This window comes from Chinchilla lanigera, unplaced genomic scaffold (assembly GCF_000276665.1).
Source record: "Chinchilla lanigera isolate Chin_1 unplaced genomic scaffold, ChiLan1.0 scaffold00011, whole genome shotgun sequence".
Lineage (NCBI taxonomy): Eukaryota > Metazoa > Chordata > Mammalia > Rodentia > Chinchillidae > Chinchilla > Chinchilla lanigera.
Window position 1 is genome coordinate 20,192,345 of NW_004955412.1, and position 15,647 is coordinate 20,207,991.

At 49.5% G+C, this 15,647-nt stretch overlaps 3 protein-coding genes across 7 annotated transcripts in view; 1 reads left to right on the forward strand and 2 right to left on the reverse strand.

The window, feature by feature from the left end:
- Positions 1-174: 174 nt before the first annotated feature.
- Positions 175-10,291, forward strand: Hmbs (hydroxymethylbilane synthase). 4 transcript variants are annotated; one of them, XM_013511074.1, is made up of 14 exons: positions 175-376; positions 5,293-5,402; positions 5,729-5,801; positions 6,205-6,254; positions 6,339-6,394; positions 6,737-6,814; positions 7,029-7,106; positions 7,226-7,301; positions 8,451-8,564; positions 8,962-9,000; positions 9,188-9,307; positions 9,490-9,543; positions 9,662-9,763; positions 9,847-10,291. In XM_013511074.1, exons 2-14 carry the CDS (start codon positions 5,367-5,369, stop codon positions 10,018-10,020), a joined length of 1,050 nt encoding a protein of 349 aa, XP_013366528.1. In that variant the 5' UTR covers positions 175-376; positions 5,293-5,366; the 3' UTR covers positions 10,021-10,291. The 4 variants fall into 4 exon arrangements, with proteins under 4 accessions (XP_013366528.1, XP_013366529.1, XP_005378356.1 ...); XM_013511075.1 differs by having other exon boundaries at positions 5,349-5,402; positions 9,188-9,238; XM_005378299.2 differs by having other exon boundaries at positions 176-376; positions 5,349-5,402.
- A 537-nt stretch (positions 10,292-10,828) lies between these two features.
- On the reverse strand, positions 10,829-12,370 carry LOC102025775 (histone H2AX). The gene has a single exon (XM_005378302.2). The coding sequence runs from the start codon at positions 11,857-11,859 to the stop codon at positions 11,428-11,430; it is 432 nt and encodes a 143-aa protein (XP_005378359.1). The 5' UTR covers positions 11,860-12,370; the 3' UTR covers positions 10,829-11,427.
- Positions 12,371-13,036: 666 nt separating this feature from the next.
- The window catches only part of Dpagt1 (dolichyl-phosphate (UDP-N-acetylglucosamine) N-acetylglucosaminephosphotransferase 1 (GlcNAc-1-P transferase)), a 12,494-nt gene continuing 9,883 nt past the window's right edge, over positions 13,037-15,647 (reverse strand). Inside the window, exons 5-9 of one of the 2 annotated variants that reach the window (XM_005378303.2) lie at positions 15,189-15,273; positions 14,362-14,550; positions 13,954-14,041; positions 13,633-13,788; positions 13,037-13,555 (exon numbers count right to left, since the gene is read on the reverse strand). In XM_005378303.2, the coding sequence (XP_005378360.1) occupies positions 13,490-13,555; positions 13,633-13,788; positions 13,954-14,041; positions 14,362-14,550; positions 15,189-15,273 (584 nt within the window). In that variant the 3' untranslated portion in view covers positions 13,037-13,489. Of the gene's footprint in view, positions 13,556-13,632; positions 13,789-13,945; positions 14,042-14,361; positions 14,551-15,188; positions 15,274-15,647 lie in introns of those variants that run through there. The other variant, XM_013511212.1, reaches the window with a different exon arrangement.

Consider the following 15,647-nt stretch of genomic DNA (forward strand, 5'->3'; position numbering starts at 1 on the left):
GCAAGGGCAAAAAGAAGAGAAGAGATGAAAAGGGTAGAGTCGGTAGTCCTCGGTGTCAAACCACGACATCTCTGGGTTAGCCGGACCCAGCTCCCGGGTGAACCGCTTGAGCCATGGGCGGGGTCTGCTCCTACGCCAAGGTTCTAATTCCCGCCCAGGGGAGAGTCCCGCCCCCCCGAGGGAGGGCACCGGACGTGACGCAGAGCCCTCTGCACGTCCCGCAGTCAGGCCGAAGGACAGGCTCTGGCCCATATGTGCTCCCGTCCCCGCCGACCCGAGCCTCCGGTTCCACGGAACCCAGGAGACCTTAGCAGTACGGCCGGGCTACTTCCTCAGTGGAGTTATGTCTGGTAATGGCGACGCGGCTACAAAGGCGGTGAGTCCTGTGCGGGTGACCCGCACGCTTGGGGCTTCCGGGAGAGCCGTGTAACGATTGGCCCCAGGTTGCCCATCCTCCGTCTTCTATTGGTCGTAATGGCTATCCGTCACTTCTTCCCCGCTGTATGATTTTTAAAGGGCCAATAGGGGCTATCCGTGCGTAGTGGGTGCTAAGTTAAAGAGTAGAAGTGTGGACGGTGGTGGAATCCCTGTCCTTGCGGGTGGGCTTCTGGCTCAGGCCCGGGATGCTTTGCTGTTGTTCCTCTAGTTGTCTAGTCCTTTCGCGCTATAAGGCCTAGGGCGGGTGCAGCCACTTTGGAAGACGTTCCACTTCTGATCCAGAGGAGAGGACAACCCCATGTCTCCGAGCTGTACACAAACATCATGCGCCTTCTCCCTTATAGCGGTCACCCAGCACCCACCCCCAGCCTACTCGTAAATCCTCAAAAGAGACAGCACTGCATTACTGCCGTGGGAGGGGCCACTTTTGGCCCTCCCGTGCGTGCGGAGCCTGCTTGCTGAGCTCTGGACTTGTGCAGTTGCAAGCTACCGGCACTGTACGGCTGAGATAAGACAGGGATAGGGCAGCTATTCATCGCCCCCTGCCCAGCCTGCTGTGAGCAGCGGGATGATTCAATGCTAGTGTAGACGTTCCAGCGCACTGGGCTAGGAGGAGGGAGATCTGGAGTCCAGAGTCCACTCTCTGCCCCATTATTAGCTGTATGACCCTGAGCAAAGCGTTTCACCTCTCAGCACCAACCTTTGCTTCTGTAACATCCTGAGAGAAGTGCAATAAGATTGTCGTGAAGACAATAGGCAAAAGCTATGTTGCTCCGGCTGTTGTCAAATTCCTGGGCTCAAGTCCCCTTCCTACTTTAGCTGCCCAAGGGCTGAGATTACAGGCGAGTTCCAGTGTGCCTGGCAAATACTTACTTTTTAACGGAACAATTTGACTTGAATATGTTGTTCAGATGCAGTAAATTTAAGGGACTGTTTGAACCCAGGAGTTCTGGGTCCTTACATTCTTCTGTGGGCTCCCTGTGGTCTCGAATTCTAGTGGCCACATTTAGCGTTTCAAGCGTGGTCAAATGTGCAGAGGGCCTCTGAGAGTTGATACACTGAAGGAATGATCACAGTGTAGACTAGAATGCAAGAGAAGCAGGCTCTCGCCTCCTCCAGCATCAGAGACCCCCGATGTCTGCCAGCCAAAGAATTCCATGGGATGAAGATTGAAGAGCAGGTAAAGTTGACTTTTTCTACAGCGGCTCCTGTCTGATGTAGAAAGAAACGGGAACTGTGTGTCAGACTGAAGAGCCTTTGTCAAAGGTGCCCTGGCAAGAACAAGAGATGTGTCCTTTTCAATTCTTGCCTTGGGCTCTGGTACCCCATTTACTTGTTGGTGAAACTAGAAACAACACTTCAGATTGAATGAACATTGGGCAGTTCAACATCACACTCTTACAGAAGAAACTTCATTTTATAGATGAACCAACAGGCCTGGATGGGATGATATGCCCAAGATCACCCAGCCAAGAGGCTGAGCAAGATTCAGCATTCCATTCAGAAACCCTCAAGGGTCAAGTGGACCCATCTTTACTTTTCTACTGTAAATTTGTACTTTAGCATTAGAGTAGTTGGCTGTGCATCTCAGTACCTTTGCCTGAGGAATTCAAGAAGCAATCTGTGTTTACCCACTTGGTATGACAAATGGCAAGGAGTGGCAGGTGTGCAAAAGCATCAGAACAGAATTTGGACCCACCTTTATACCATCTAACTGTACTGTGTATGTTTACCTGAGCATCACAGAGGGTCCGATAGACCCACACCACTCCAGGATTTGTGTTGTTTTTTTTTTTCAGGATTTGTTAAAAAAAAAAAAAAGTTGTCTTTGATTTTTCTGGTAGAAGTAGCCCATTTCAGTACTGTGGCACATGAAAACCAGATTTGCAAATTTTGGAAGAGGTCAAAAGTGAATCATCAAGGTGGGCGTGCTTGCACACACATATAATTCCAGCACTTGGGGAGCTGAGGCAGAAAGATCACCAGGAGTTCAAGGCCAGCCTGGGCTACATAGTGAGTTTAAAGCCGGTCTGAACTACATAGCAAGACCCTATCTCCAAAAAAAAAAAGTGAATAATCAGATTACTCATGCATGGATGATTAAGATGAACCATTTTGGTAAAATACATGCTTTCATAACAGAAGAGTGGTGTAGGTGGATAATGATGATGATTATGACTTTGATGTTGGCCATGTGAGCCAAAGTTTCTGTGATTGTAAAATGGAGCAAGAATCGAATGATACAGACACAGGGAATGCAGACCTTCTTGATTCAGATGATAAAGAAAACAGCAATGTGAGTACATATTTGATTGGTCGAAATGTTGTGAAATGACCACTCAACCAAATAGAATACAATGTTAGAAGTAGGTCTGAAAATACAGTGAAGGTCTTGGCAGAGGTAAAACATATTGGATAGAATGCCAGCACTGACATTCAGTGTTGGAAATTGTAACAGACAAAAATGATACGAGATGCTGTGAGTTGAGTGTGGTGGTGCACACCTGTAATTCCAGCCTTTGGGAGGCTGAGACAGGAGGATCGCCATGATTTCGAGGCCAGCCTACACTACATAGTGAGACCCTGTCTAAAAATCAAAACCGAAAACCAAAACCAAAACAAAACCAAACATGGAGAAGATGCTGTTGATGAGTTATGCAGAATTATGATGTCACTTGAAATACAAAGCATTGGCCAATGATTGTGTTTTACTTGATCCTAAACATGTGTGGCGTAGTTTGATAGTTTAAAAAAAAATAACCAGTGCAAAATATCACAGAGAAATTATCTCAGAGGATTGGGAATAGAGCTCATAAAAGATCATTTACAGCAAGGCAAAACAAAATGCTTCTGCCTGGGCAACTATGTAAAAAAAATTGTGGAGCACACTGGTGAGCTGACAGGTGAACAGGCAGGCACAACATCACAGAGACCTACTACCACAACAGGAAAACAAAAGAGATGTCAGTTGTGCCCTACAAGAAAGTACATGAAAACAAGAGATGTGCTATCAGTGTAAGTGTATATGAAACATCCAGTTGTGTCGGCCGGGGATATACCTCAGTGGCATAAGCACCTGCCTGGCAAGCACAAGATCCTGAGTTTGATTCCCAGTACCAAAAAAAAAAAAAAAGAAAGAAAGAAACATGCAGTTGTCATGTGTGAAGACTGCCTTGGCTGTGACAGTTGAATCCTAGCTTATTTCTGTGGTAGACTTTGGTTTGTGTTTACATTGTAGTTCACATAGGTTTTTATTTTTGATGTTATCTTTTAGGTTTTGTAAGTAAATAAACAGCTGATGTGAAAATGTTGATGTCTAGTGTCAGTACTCATTGCTTTCTTTTTTTGTCTTTTTGAGGCAGAGTCTCACTATGCAGATCAGACTGGCCTTGAATTCACTTTGTAGCCAAGGCTGGCCTTAAACACACAGCAGTCCTCTTGCCGTAGCCTCCCAACTGCTGGGATCACAGGCATGTACCACTATGCCTGACCCACTTATTACATATTTGATATTTTATTGACATTTTATTTCCCTGCTAAGTGCATGTTGTATAATATAGTAGGAAGCTTCTGACAAAACAGGAAGAGAGGTGACAATACATATTAAGAATTTAATAACTTATTTTATTAATATTTTATGTTCCTGTTAACTACACACTGTATAATATAGTAAGAACCTCCTAAGAAAACAGTAAGACCACAGATGTCAAGTATGTCCTCTAGGAAAGCAAAGCACATGTGCTATCAGTGTAAGCGATGTGCATATATGGAACATGCTGTTGTCATGTGTGCAGACTGCCCTAGGTGTGATAATTGAAAAGACTAATTTTTATAGAGTGCTATTAGTATTTTTTTTTTACTGGTACCAGAAATCGAACTCACGACCTCACACTTGCCAGGCAGGCGCTGTACTGCTGAGCTAAAATCCCCAGCCCCTAGTATTTTCATTGTAGTTTATATGGGAGTTTACTTCTGATGTTCCTTTTTAGAATTGTACACAAAAATCCAGTCAATGTTAAAAATTTTGAATGTTTTTTTTTTTTTCTTTTGTCTTTTTGAGACAGGGTCTCACTATGCAGTTCAGGCTGGCCTTGAAATCACTTTGTAACCCAGGTTGGCCTCAAACTCACAATGATCCTCCTGCGTCAGCCTCCTTAGTGCTGGGGTTACAGATATGCACCACCACACCTGGCTCTTGATGCTTTTTTAATAAACAATAAATACTAAAAACTCAGTACTTTAGTGATATTTTTCCTGTTAAGTACTCTTTGTTTAATGTAAGAAAGCTCAAAATTAAAATTAATAATTCATCAATAGAAATACTCTAAAGAATAAACGTGGGTCCGTCAGACCCGTGTTTATGCTCCTTGATGACAAAATTAGTTTTCTGCTCCAGGGGTTATGGGACCCTTAGGGTGGTAGTTGTGGGGTAGCTCTTGGCACCTGGGTGGCACTGAAGGTTTCTTGAACACCAGCTCCCTTGTGGATAGCAAACCTGTCTTCAAGTGATGAGTGGCTCTAGCGGCCCTTCCCCAGCCAGCTGCAGGCCCCGCCCTTCCTGTAGCCAGGCTGATGGGCCTTATCTCTTCACCCACCCGGCTGTGTGCAGCACTCCCACCAAGACCTGCTTTGGCCGGGGTGGGCCGTGGGGCCCAGTGTCCTGGTTACTGACACTGCAGCAGCAGACCTGAGTGTTGCTTCCCTCTGGTCTTTGCTTCTCTGGATCTTGGAGAAGAGCAGAAGGGACAGACACCAGTCTTGGAGAATTTGCTCACTCCAGGACTCACTGGTCACACATAGGCCAGAGGCTGAGGCTTCTTTCCTCTAAAGCAGTAATTCTGGTTCTTGAATAAGGCCTTGTGAAATACAAGGGACAGAGAGGACTGTAACCCCGGGGACTTTTTCTGCAGGAAGACGACAGCTCAGTGATGAGAGTGATTCGAGTGGGTACCCGTAAAAGCCAGGTGAGTACAGACATGGGGTAGAGGACATTTATCAGAAGAGCCCTAGTGCTCACAGCATCACAAGCTGAGGGGGCCCAGAGGGCTGGTTCCCAGCACAGAGGAAACGGGGCGGCTGGGATCTAAATCCAATGGGGGAATAGCAGATTGCTTCCTGTGGAGAGTTAGCTCCTGGGCCGTGGCAGTTGTTGGTGTGCGATGGACTCCCAGGCGAGCCCCCTCTCCTTCCCAGGTGAGAAACCCACTCCCCTCAGGATCTCACTCACTCTGAGGATCTGAGCTAGGGATGGGCAGGGAAGGGAAGGACTAATTCGAATCTCTGTCCCTAGCTGGCTCGCATACAGACGGACACTGTCGTGGCAATGTTAAAAGCCTTGTACCCTGGCCTGCAGTTTGAAATAGGTAAATTTTCTGGAGAGGAGTGGAAGTTAATGGGAAGCTAGCATGCCCTGGGTGAGGGGAGCACAGTGTTACTGGTTTTGCCTGTGACCAGCGCCTGCGCCCTGGCCTCTAATAATTGCTCTTGGCTGCTCCCAGTTGGAGGGCTTCCCTCCCTGAACACCTGTAGTGCTGCCTGGCTGGGCTGGCCTGCGGTTAGTATCATCCCCCTTGGGTCTTTTATGAGTGTGTCTGTACCCCCCACCCCCTCCTATATTGTTCATTCCGGGGGGCGGGGCGAGGACTGGTGCTCATGGGTTTTTTGTCCCCACCGTGAATTTTAGCATCGAGGTAGACACAGTAGGGGCCAGATAAATGCTGATTAATGAGTACCTAATTCTCTCTTCCTAATTGACTCTGTCCTCAGTTGCCATGTCCACCACAGGAGACAAGATTCTTGACACTGCGCTGTCCAAGGTAACATCTTCCCCCAAAGTCCTGGATGGCTCCCCTTTTTTTCCTTCCCCTAAGAGAGTCACTCTGAGGCTCTTTGCCCAACAGATTGGAGAGAAGAGCCTGTTTACCAAGGAGCTGGAACATGCCCTGGAGAGGAACGAGTAAGTGAGGACCAGAGAGTATAGCACCCCTCAATCTCTTGCTGGGATCCAGATATTAACAAGGCTGCACTGCCTTAGACCATCAGATGGGCATAAGTGGGGTTCAGGCTTCCAGAAGGGAGAGTTTCCTGATTTGAGTCTTGGCTGTCTGGTGTGCAAAATTGGCAAGGGGAGTGGGGTAGAGGGCAGGCAGGGAGCAGGTCTCGAGGCCCTCAGGGCTTGGGGACGCCTGCTTCCTGAGCTGCCCTTGGCCTCATTGCTGAAGTAGAGCAGCACTGAGCGAGGGAGGCCGGGGCCGGCTACTCAAACCCCTTCTTCTTGCTCTACTGTCCTATCTTGTAGAGTGGACCTGGTCGTTCACTCCCTAAAGGACCTGCCTACTGTGCTACCTCCTGGCTTCACCATTGGAGCCATCTGCAAGTAAGAGTCGCTCGAGCAATGGAGCCTGGACAGGGGATGGACCTCAGGGGACCCTTTGCTTTTCTGTCTGGGACTTGACCCTCTGCCTTGAAGGCTCTCTGTCCTCCAGCATGGCAGAAAACTCAGAAAATACGTTAGTTGGCTATTGAGGGAGAATAGATGTGATCTGAATTAAAACCTTGCCCTCATTCCATGACCTTCCCTCCATTCCCAGGCGGGAAAGCCCCTACGATGCTGTTGTCTTTCACCCCAAATTTGTGGGGAAGACTTTAGAAACCTTGCCAGAGAAGAGGTGAGTGTGACCTGGATAGGCACCTGGGTGGGATGGGCACAGATGGGGGATGGGAGGAGGACAAACAGAATAGGGCTGCCTAGTATTAAATGTCATTTTAAACCCTCTCCTCGGTGCAGTGTGGTGGGAACCAGCTCCCTGCGGAGAGCAGCCCAGCTGCAGAGAAAGTTCCCACATCTGGAGTTCAAGAACATTGTATCCTTTTATAAAAGGAAGTGGGCATCAGCCAAGGAAGAAGACAGAGTCTCAAGTGTAAGGGGCTTCCAGAGCGAGTGGCCCATGGGGGGAGTGAGCTGTCTTTTTATTTATTTATTATTATTATTATTATTGGGTTTTATTATGTATGTGGTGCTGGGGATTGAATCCAGGGCCTTGTGCATGCAAGGCAAGAGCTCTATCACTGAGCCGCATCCCCAGCCTGAGTGAGCTGTCTTTCTATCCACATCCATGCATCCATCCACAGTCCTTTAATATTTTCTTAGCCCCAGACAGGTGCCTGGCACTGGAGATAGTAATACTAAGATAAACATTGTCACTCCTTACACAGTTTACATTTCAGGTGGACAGACACAGGCATTGACAGTACAAAGTAATACTTAACAGTGATTACTCCTGGAGAAGTAGATGTTGCCTCCATTTTTACTTTAGTGCTACTATATTGCTTTGATTTTTACCTTTTTTTTCCCCCAGTACTGGGAATCGAACTCACAACCTCACATTTGTCAGGCAGGTGCTGTGCCACTGAGCTAAATCCCCAGCCACTGTTTTGATTTTTATAATGCCTATTTAGTGTGTTTCATAAAATTAACTTTTTTTTTTTTTTTTGAGACAAGTTCTTGCTATGTAGTTCAGGCTGACGTTGAACTCACTATGTAACCCAGTTGGCTTCAAACTTGAAGCCATCCTCCTGCTTCAGCCTCCTGAGTGCTGGGATTACAGGCTTCTGCCACCAAGCCCTGCTTCATAAAATTCACTTTGAAAATAGTATGTGCTAAGTGCTCCAACAAGCAAAAAGGTAATTCTCTAGAAGCATGTAGCTGGAACATTCAAAAACAGACTTGTTGGTCAGGAAAGAGTTCCCAGAAATTTTGTAACTTTGGGCAAGTTATTTAACCTATCATTGTCCTCATCTGTAAAGTGAAGCTGTGATAAAACCTGCCTTGTGCACTTGTGCAAACAAAATGAGTTGCCATAGGGAGGCTCTTTAGAACAGCTCAGTTAAAAGTGTGGTAGCTATGCTCATGAAGCTGAGAACTGCAGTGAGAAGTCAGCCAGTTAGAGAGGAAAAGACTAAAGCAGAGCAAACTGTTTGTGGCTCCGTGGGTCCTTAGCATCTCTCCACAGCGGGGGAACCTCAACACCCGACTGCGCAAGCTGGACGAACAGCAGGAGTTCAGTGCCATCATCCTGGCTGTTGCTGGCCTGCAGCGCCTGGGCTGGCAGAACCGCGTGGGGCAGGTAGGGCCACCCCTCTCCTTAATCTATATCTCCCTTCTGCCTGTGTTCTCTTTTTTGTTTATTTGAGACTGGGACTCGCTTTGTAGTGCAAGCTGGCGTTGAACTCACTATGTAGTCCTGACAGGCTTTGAACTTGTGGCAATCCTCCTGCCTCAGCCTCCCAAGTGCTGGAATTACAAGCATGTGCTACCACACCTGGCTTGTACTCTCTTCTTGAACACCCACCTTTAATACTAACACTACAAGCTACGAACAAGTCCCAGGCTGGAAATCAGTGGCCAGACTCCTGCTTATGTTGACCCCTGGTTTTGTAGATGATAGGCATGTCCCATCTCACTGCTGGGTGCTTGGGGCACCCCCACCCCCACTTTTCTGACTGCCTGTTTTGGTTCCACAGATCCTGCACCCTGAGGAATGCATGTATGCTGTAGGCCAGGTGAGCTTGAGTGGGGAGGGCACTAATTAATGTGCCCCTCTCTCTTCTCAACCAAGACAGCCTTAGGTATCTGCTTCCCTGGGATGTCACTGGCACAAAAGGCCTGGGGAGCAGATAGAGAAGAGGTGGTTTCCATCCTTACGAGCACTGGCTGGAGAGAAAAATCAAACCTGTTGTTTTCCATCAGGGAGCCCTGGGCGTGGAAGTCCGAGCCAAGGACCAGGACATCTTGAATCTAGTGGGTGTATTGCATGACCGTGAGACCCTGCTTCGCTGTATCGCCGAAAGGGCCTTCCTGAGGCACTTGGTAGGGCCTGCGCATCCCCTGTGAAGGGCTGGGGACTTGGCTAGCTGGGAAGGACAAAGGGCCAGGCTGTGCATGTAGTTCTAACTTGTCCTTGAATGTTGGGTGTGGAGGGGACCCAGGTCTGGGCCCTGAGGTCTGTGGATCTGCAGGCTGTGGTCACAGGGTGGAACTTGTCATTGCAGGAAGGAGGCTGCAGTGTGCCAGTGGCGGTGCACACCGTGATGAAGGATGGGCAGGTAAGCAGGGAAAATGGGAGGACACAGAGGAAAGGACTGTGGCGTTTCTCCCTGTGCATCCCAGGTTGCTAAGCAGTCCCCTCTTAGAATGTGCTGAGGCCACCATTTTCTTTCTCAGCTGTACTTGACTGGAGGAGTCTGGAGTCTAGATGGCTCAGATAGCATGCAAGAGACCATGCAGGCCACCATCCACGTCCCTGTGCAGGTACCCAGGCTGCAGGTGCGGAGGGAGTAAAATGAACACACGTAGGCCCTAACCCTAACCCTTTGTGCTCACCCAATCCCCCTCCCACCCTCCTGCAGCATGAAGATGGCCCAGAGGATGATCCCCAGTTGGTTGGCATCACTGCCCGGAACATTCCGCGAGGGGCCCAGCTGGCTGCTGAGAACTTGGGCATCAGCCTGGCCAATTTGTTGCTAAGCAAAGGAGCCAAGAACATCCTGGATGTTGCACGGCAGCTTAATGATGTCCACTAACTGGCGTGAGGGGCACAAGTGCCTACACTCGGCCTTCATTCAGTTCCTTGTGCTAACTGGGGAGTGATTACCCCAAACTGCAGGATCTGAGACTCCAGCACTTGCCAGTTGCCTTGCCTGCTTCCTCTCTTTAGAGGTGGGGGCCCCATCTCTTTAGAGAAAAAGTGAAGTCAGTCTTTGAATGTAACCAACTCTAATAACCAGCTCTGAAGGTGGTTTTTTGGTGGGGTTGGGGTGAAGACATGGAATAAACAAAACCCTTTAATCTTGAGTGTGGGCTCTCTATCCAAACTCCTCCTGGACATCCTTCGTCTCACTTCAGTAGTTACTTCAAGCAGAATCAGCTGTTTCCCCGGGAACACCAAAACAGCAAGAGAAAAATCGCCTTAAAAATCCTGTGTTCTAAATTGGGCCTGGTGGCACATGTCTGTAATCCCAGCCCTCTGGGAGGCTGAGACGGGAGGCTTGAAAATTCAAACCCAGCCTAGGCTATTTATGGAGATCCTGTATCAAATTGAAGAGGTAGGGTAGCCGGGCGTGGTGGCGCACACCTGTAATCCCAGCGCTCGGGAGGCTGTGGCAGGAGGATCGTCGCTGCACGTTCGAGAAAGAGCTAGGGATGTTGCTCAGTGTGAAGAGCCCGGATTCAACCTTGAATACAACCAAAGAACACACACACAAAAATTGCCTGTTTCTTCTCCAGTGAACGGCAGCTTATTTACATTTACGTTAGCGTCTCCCACCCTCAATACCTGAAGGCAGGCATGCAGTCATCAAGCGTCCAACTCTTGCAAAATGAAAAACAAGACACTTTTTAAAAAACCCTTTAATAAACAAAACGGTCCATTTCAAACTGCCCATTACCTAAAGTTCTAGTTCCGGGTGGGGTAGCTGCACAATTCCAGTTCACAAGCCAACGGAGGCTCCGTCCAGCCGGGGATCAGCTGACTTGCGTGGTCTCTCGGTGCCGGGGGGAGGCGGGGCTCGAACACTCGGCCGCTCGCACGGCCAGCCCCAGCGCGAGCCGGAGGCCTCGGCCCCCTCCCCAGCTCCTCCCCTCGCGGAGCTTTGTCCTGGCCGCGCCACACGGGCCCACGAGCGAGGGCGGGGAGCGAGCGGCAGGGTCGGCGGGCCTCCACGCCTAGCTCAGCTCTTCTCTGCCGCCGAGGCCGCGCGCCCGCCGCCGCCGCGGACTCACCTTCAGGGCGCCGGCCCGGCCGGGTGCGAGGCCGGGGCTCCGGAAGTTGCCGAGGGCCCGAGGCCTCCGCGCGGCGGGGGAGGGGCGGGCGCGCGGACGGGGGGCGGGGACGCGGCCCCGCGTGGCTCAGCTCTTTCTGTGAGGCGGTGGTGGCCCTTAAAAGGGCCTTTGTGGGGGCCTGAGGAGGGCCGGGGGCCGGCGCGGGGCCCTCAGTACTCCTGCGAGGCCTGCGTGGCCTTCTTGCCGCTCGCCGGCGCCTTGGGCCCCACGGTGGCGCTCGTTTTCTTGGGCAGCAGCACGGCCTGGATGTTGGGCAGGACGCCTCCCTGGGCGATCGTCACGCCGCCCAGCAGCTTGTTGAGCTCTTCGTCGTTGCGGATGGCCAGCTGCAGGTGGCGCGGGATGATGCGCGTCTTCTTGTTGTCGCGCGCCGCGTTGCCCGCCAGCTCCAGGATCTCGGCGGTGAGGTACTCCAGCACGGCCGCCAGGTACACCGGCGCGCCGGCGCCCACCCGCTCGGCATAGTGGCCCTTGCGCAGCAGCCGGTGTACGCGGCCCACCGGGAACTGGAGGCCGGCACGCGAAGAGCGAGACTTGGCCTTGGCGCGGGCCTTGCCGCCAGTCTTGCCCCGGCCGGACATAGCGGAAGAGGTAGACCAGTGAAGAGCAGCGCCTCTGAAACACAGCACAAACGCAGCCCGCCGCAGCCCAACTGCTGCCGCGTTCGGCTCGAGCCGTCTTTATAAGCCCCACAGGGTACGCCCTCGCGCTCTTCTGATTGGCTCTTTTCTCTTAACACCCGCCTCCGGTTGGTTGCGATTAACCCTTCCCTGACGTCCCTCAGTGGAGGGAGCGCGCCCTGCGATTGGTAGAATTTGAAAACCTTTTGCCCGGGGGAAGACGGCGAGGAGGAGTGATAGCACGTAGCCAGCCAACCCCGTCCAGGGGCGGCCAATCTAAGGAAAGCGCGCGAGATTTAAATGCTACAGCGGGACACCAGAACTGCAAGACAAAACGAGTGGATTCTGAAGCCACTTAGCCTCTGGCAAATTTTGTGCTGGCATAAGATTTTTAAAAGGGGTTAATACTACACCATCTTTTTCCTATCCTCCCAAGTCTAGTCACAACCCACTCAGTCTTTTTAAGGAAAAGGGGGGGGGGTGCTGGGGATTTAGCTCAGCGGCAAAACGCCTGCCTGGCAAGCGCAAGGTCGTGAGTTCGGTTCCCGGTACCGGAGAAAAACCAAAAAAAAAAAAAGCAAGGGGAAAAGGAAAGAAATGAGACCTAAAAATTCAGTCCTCTGCCAGCAAATAGGTTCTACCAGCCCTCCATTCTACCTATAAGTATCACTATTTTCAACATTTAATATGTTCTCGGGGCTGGGGATATAGCTCAGTGGCACAGCGCCTGCGGCGCAAGCGTGGGGTCGTGAGTTCGATTCCCGGTACCAGGAAAAAAAAAAAACAAAACCACAAAAAAACCACATTTAATATGTTCTCACTGGTCTCGGTTCTGCTTCTTTTGTTTTTTGTGGGGTCTTTTAGCCTCCTTTTGGTCTTTTTGAGACAAGGTCTCGCTTTGTGGTTCAGGCTGGCTTTGAGCCCACTTTGTAGCCCAGGCTGGTCTCAAACTCGCAATGATCCTCCTGCCTCAGCCTCCTGAGTGCTGGGAAACAGGCATGTGCCACCACACCCAGTTCAGTTCTTTTCACTTCTTGCTAAAAAGGATCTGCTGGGGCAGAGATAGGCATTCTCTTGGAAAAGGAACCTCCACTAACTCTCCCAAACTATTCTAAAATATTCATACAGGAAATTCACCTACAGGAACAAGACGAAAAAGGTAACACTTTATTGTCACCATTGGGAGCACCTGGCCCCTCTTACTAATCAGAATACTTAATTTATAATCAAATATCAAGTCACCTTTGAGCCAATGTCCCTAGTCCTAGCCCAGGTTCTATCTCAGGCCCAGCATATTCCTTGAGAGGACTCTGAAAGCTGAGTTGTGGATATCTGCATAAAAGCTGCTACATCCCGCCTTAGGCTGTGATGGGTAGGGAAAGTGGCAAGTTGGAGGAGGCTATAGGCAAAGTCCAATTAATAGTCACTGGAGAGCAAAAATGGCCCCGGATGTGGATAATCACAGGTGAAGGAAAATGCTAGGAATAAAATCTGGAGGAGAGTAAAGACTGGGAGAGGCCCACAGGACCAGACAGGCTGGCCCGAGTCAGGACCCCTGGAGACTGTGTGGTAAAGGGCAATCTTCGGGAACTCAAACATCATAGAAGAGTCGGACAAGCTGGTACCGAATGGAGAAGGTGACGGCACTGCCCAGGATCTGCAAGGAGAAAAGGACTAGAATAAGAACCACAGAGAAAGGGAAACGAGGGGGCACAAACTCACCCCCACACTCACCTGTAGCAGCAGCAGGAGCACTGTGAGGTTCCTCTCATGTATGGGCCCAAAGATCTTAAGTAGCAAGTTGATGAGGGTCATGTTGTTACACTCAGTGAAGGCCCCATCCTCATCCTCACTCTGGTGCACTGTCACTAGCTGGAGTCTCTCTGCTACCTAGAGGGACCAGAGATGGACAGAACTTCAGCTAATACCTGCATTTTAGGAACAGGGATGTGCTTAATCTTCCAAGCTCCCTCTGGATCTAATGTAGGCCTGGGTTCCCCATTCCCCAAGTTCAGGATGGTGGCCTGGGGCCTTACCTCCTTGTTACCTTGTTACCTTTAAAATAAAGGTGCCCAAGAAAGAGAGACTGTTGGTCTTGAACTTGGAATAACTCATCTCCAGTTTGCCTGTCTTGGTATTGAGTCTGTAGAGGGAAGACAGCTTCATGTGACTGGGTCACTACTCAAAGAACTTTCTTCTCTGGAGTTAACTACTAGGAAAAGTGCTGAACATGGAATGAGATCTATTTCTGGCTCTGCTGCTTACTACTCTATGATCAGAACTACTGTGAGTATTAAATGAGATTATATAAGTAAATGTGCTTTGTAAACTTAAAGGGCTACCTACATAAAAAGAGTTAGCCTTTCTTTGGGCCCACATTCTTTGCATAGCAAATGTAGAAAATGGCTTTAGCTATGCCAAGTGAAAGGCTTTCATATCTCTTTTAAGCCCCCAAATGGCTACCTGGGTATACGATGGCGAGGGCAGGGGATGATATGCAGGAGCTGAGGCAGTGAGTAGAGGAAGTTGAACACCTGTGGCATGAAGAAGAGTAGCATGGTCTTGCTGAAGTGTCCCAAGATGCCTACCACGGCAAAGGTCATGCCAGCAAAGTAACAGAAGGTGTCTCCCACAAACACTCGAGATGGGTACCTGTATAGGGGAAAGGATCTGAGCCAGTGGCAAGAGGCATTAGCAATCCTTTCTCTCACATCATACATGCTAAGTACTTGGCTAACTGCGACATTTGTTTTTTGTTTTTTTTTTGTTTTTTTTTTTTTGGCATGGCAAGGTCTTGCTGTGTAGTCCAGGCTGGCCTTGAACTCACTATGTAGCCAAGGGTGGCTTCGAACTCATGGTGATCCTCCTGCTTCAGCCTCCCGAGAGAGCTGGGATTACAGGCATGTGCCACCACACACAGCCACCCTGACCCTAGTACTGAGAGGAGACTCCAGCTGTCCTAGCAACTCTGCAGAACCCAAGTCCCCATAATTATTCCTGGGGCTCCACAGCGCTTGTCTCCAACTGCTGAGAAAAGAGAGAATCTTGGAATACTACCAGGCTAGGGGTGCAACTCAGTAGTAAAACACTTGCCTAGCGTTCAAGAGGTCATAGGTTTGATCCCTGGTGCCGCAAAAAAAAAAAAAAAAAACAGAATACACCAATGGAACTCCCAGATAACGATGAGCAAAAGTATGCACAAGTTCAGCCTATCAGGAGCTGGGTTAAGATTAGGACTATCTTTGCTATATAATGAGACAGTTGTCTCCCTTAGCCACAGGCCTCCTTACCAGTTATGGTAGAGCAATCCCAAGGTGGTGAAAAAAAAAGGTATCATGAAGTAGAGGGAAAAGATATGATCATCCCGATAATCACCTTGGGAAACAGAGGAAAAAGAAGGCAAGGTTAATACCCATTTCCCCTACATATCCTGCTCCTAATTTTGTCTGTCTGTTATCCCTATCTCTGTAGCCAGCTGCATTTCTCACCTCATCCCAGCTACTTTCAAGAACCCATTATTCCTTTCATGTCACCCAGGCAGTTCCCAATATCTCATCAGTTTCATGAAACCTTCAAAAACTAGTTAGTCTTGAGTTTGTCCAGGCATTCTGACCTGTTTGAACACGAGCTTTACTACCTAGTGTGAAACATGCTGATAACACACATCATGCACAGCTGCCTTTACACGGGGTCCTGGGCCTTAGCATTAAGCTGCATCTCCAGCTCTTTTAATTTATTTTATTTTATTT

What these genes read in the sequence shown, in the direction of transcription:
- Hmbs (XM_005378299.2), top strand. Translation starts at nt 344, where the DNA reads ATGTCTGGTAATGGCGACGCGGCTACAAAGGCG. An exon ending in TTGACACTGCGCTGTCCAAG is followed by an intron (nt 6,255 to 6,338) that starts GTAACATCTTCC and finishes TTTGCCCAACAG; the next exon opens with ATTGGAGAGAAGAGCCTGTT. An exon ending in GGCAGAACCGCGTGGGGCAG is followed by an intron (nt 8,565 to 8,961) that starts GTAGGGCCACCC and finishes TTGGTTCCACAG; the next exon opens with ATCCTGCACCCTGAGGAATG.
- LOC102025775 (XM_005378302.2), bottom strand. Translation starts at nt 11,859, where the DNA reads ATGTCCGGCCGGGGCAAGACTGGCGGCAAGGCCCGCGCCAAGGCCAAG.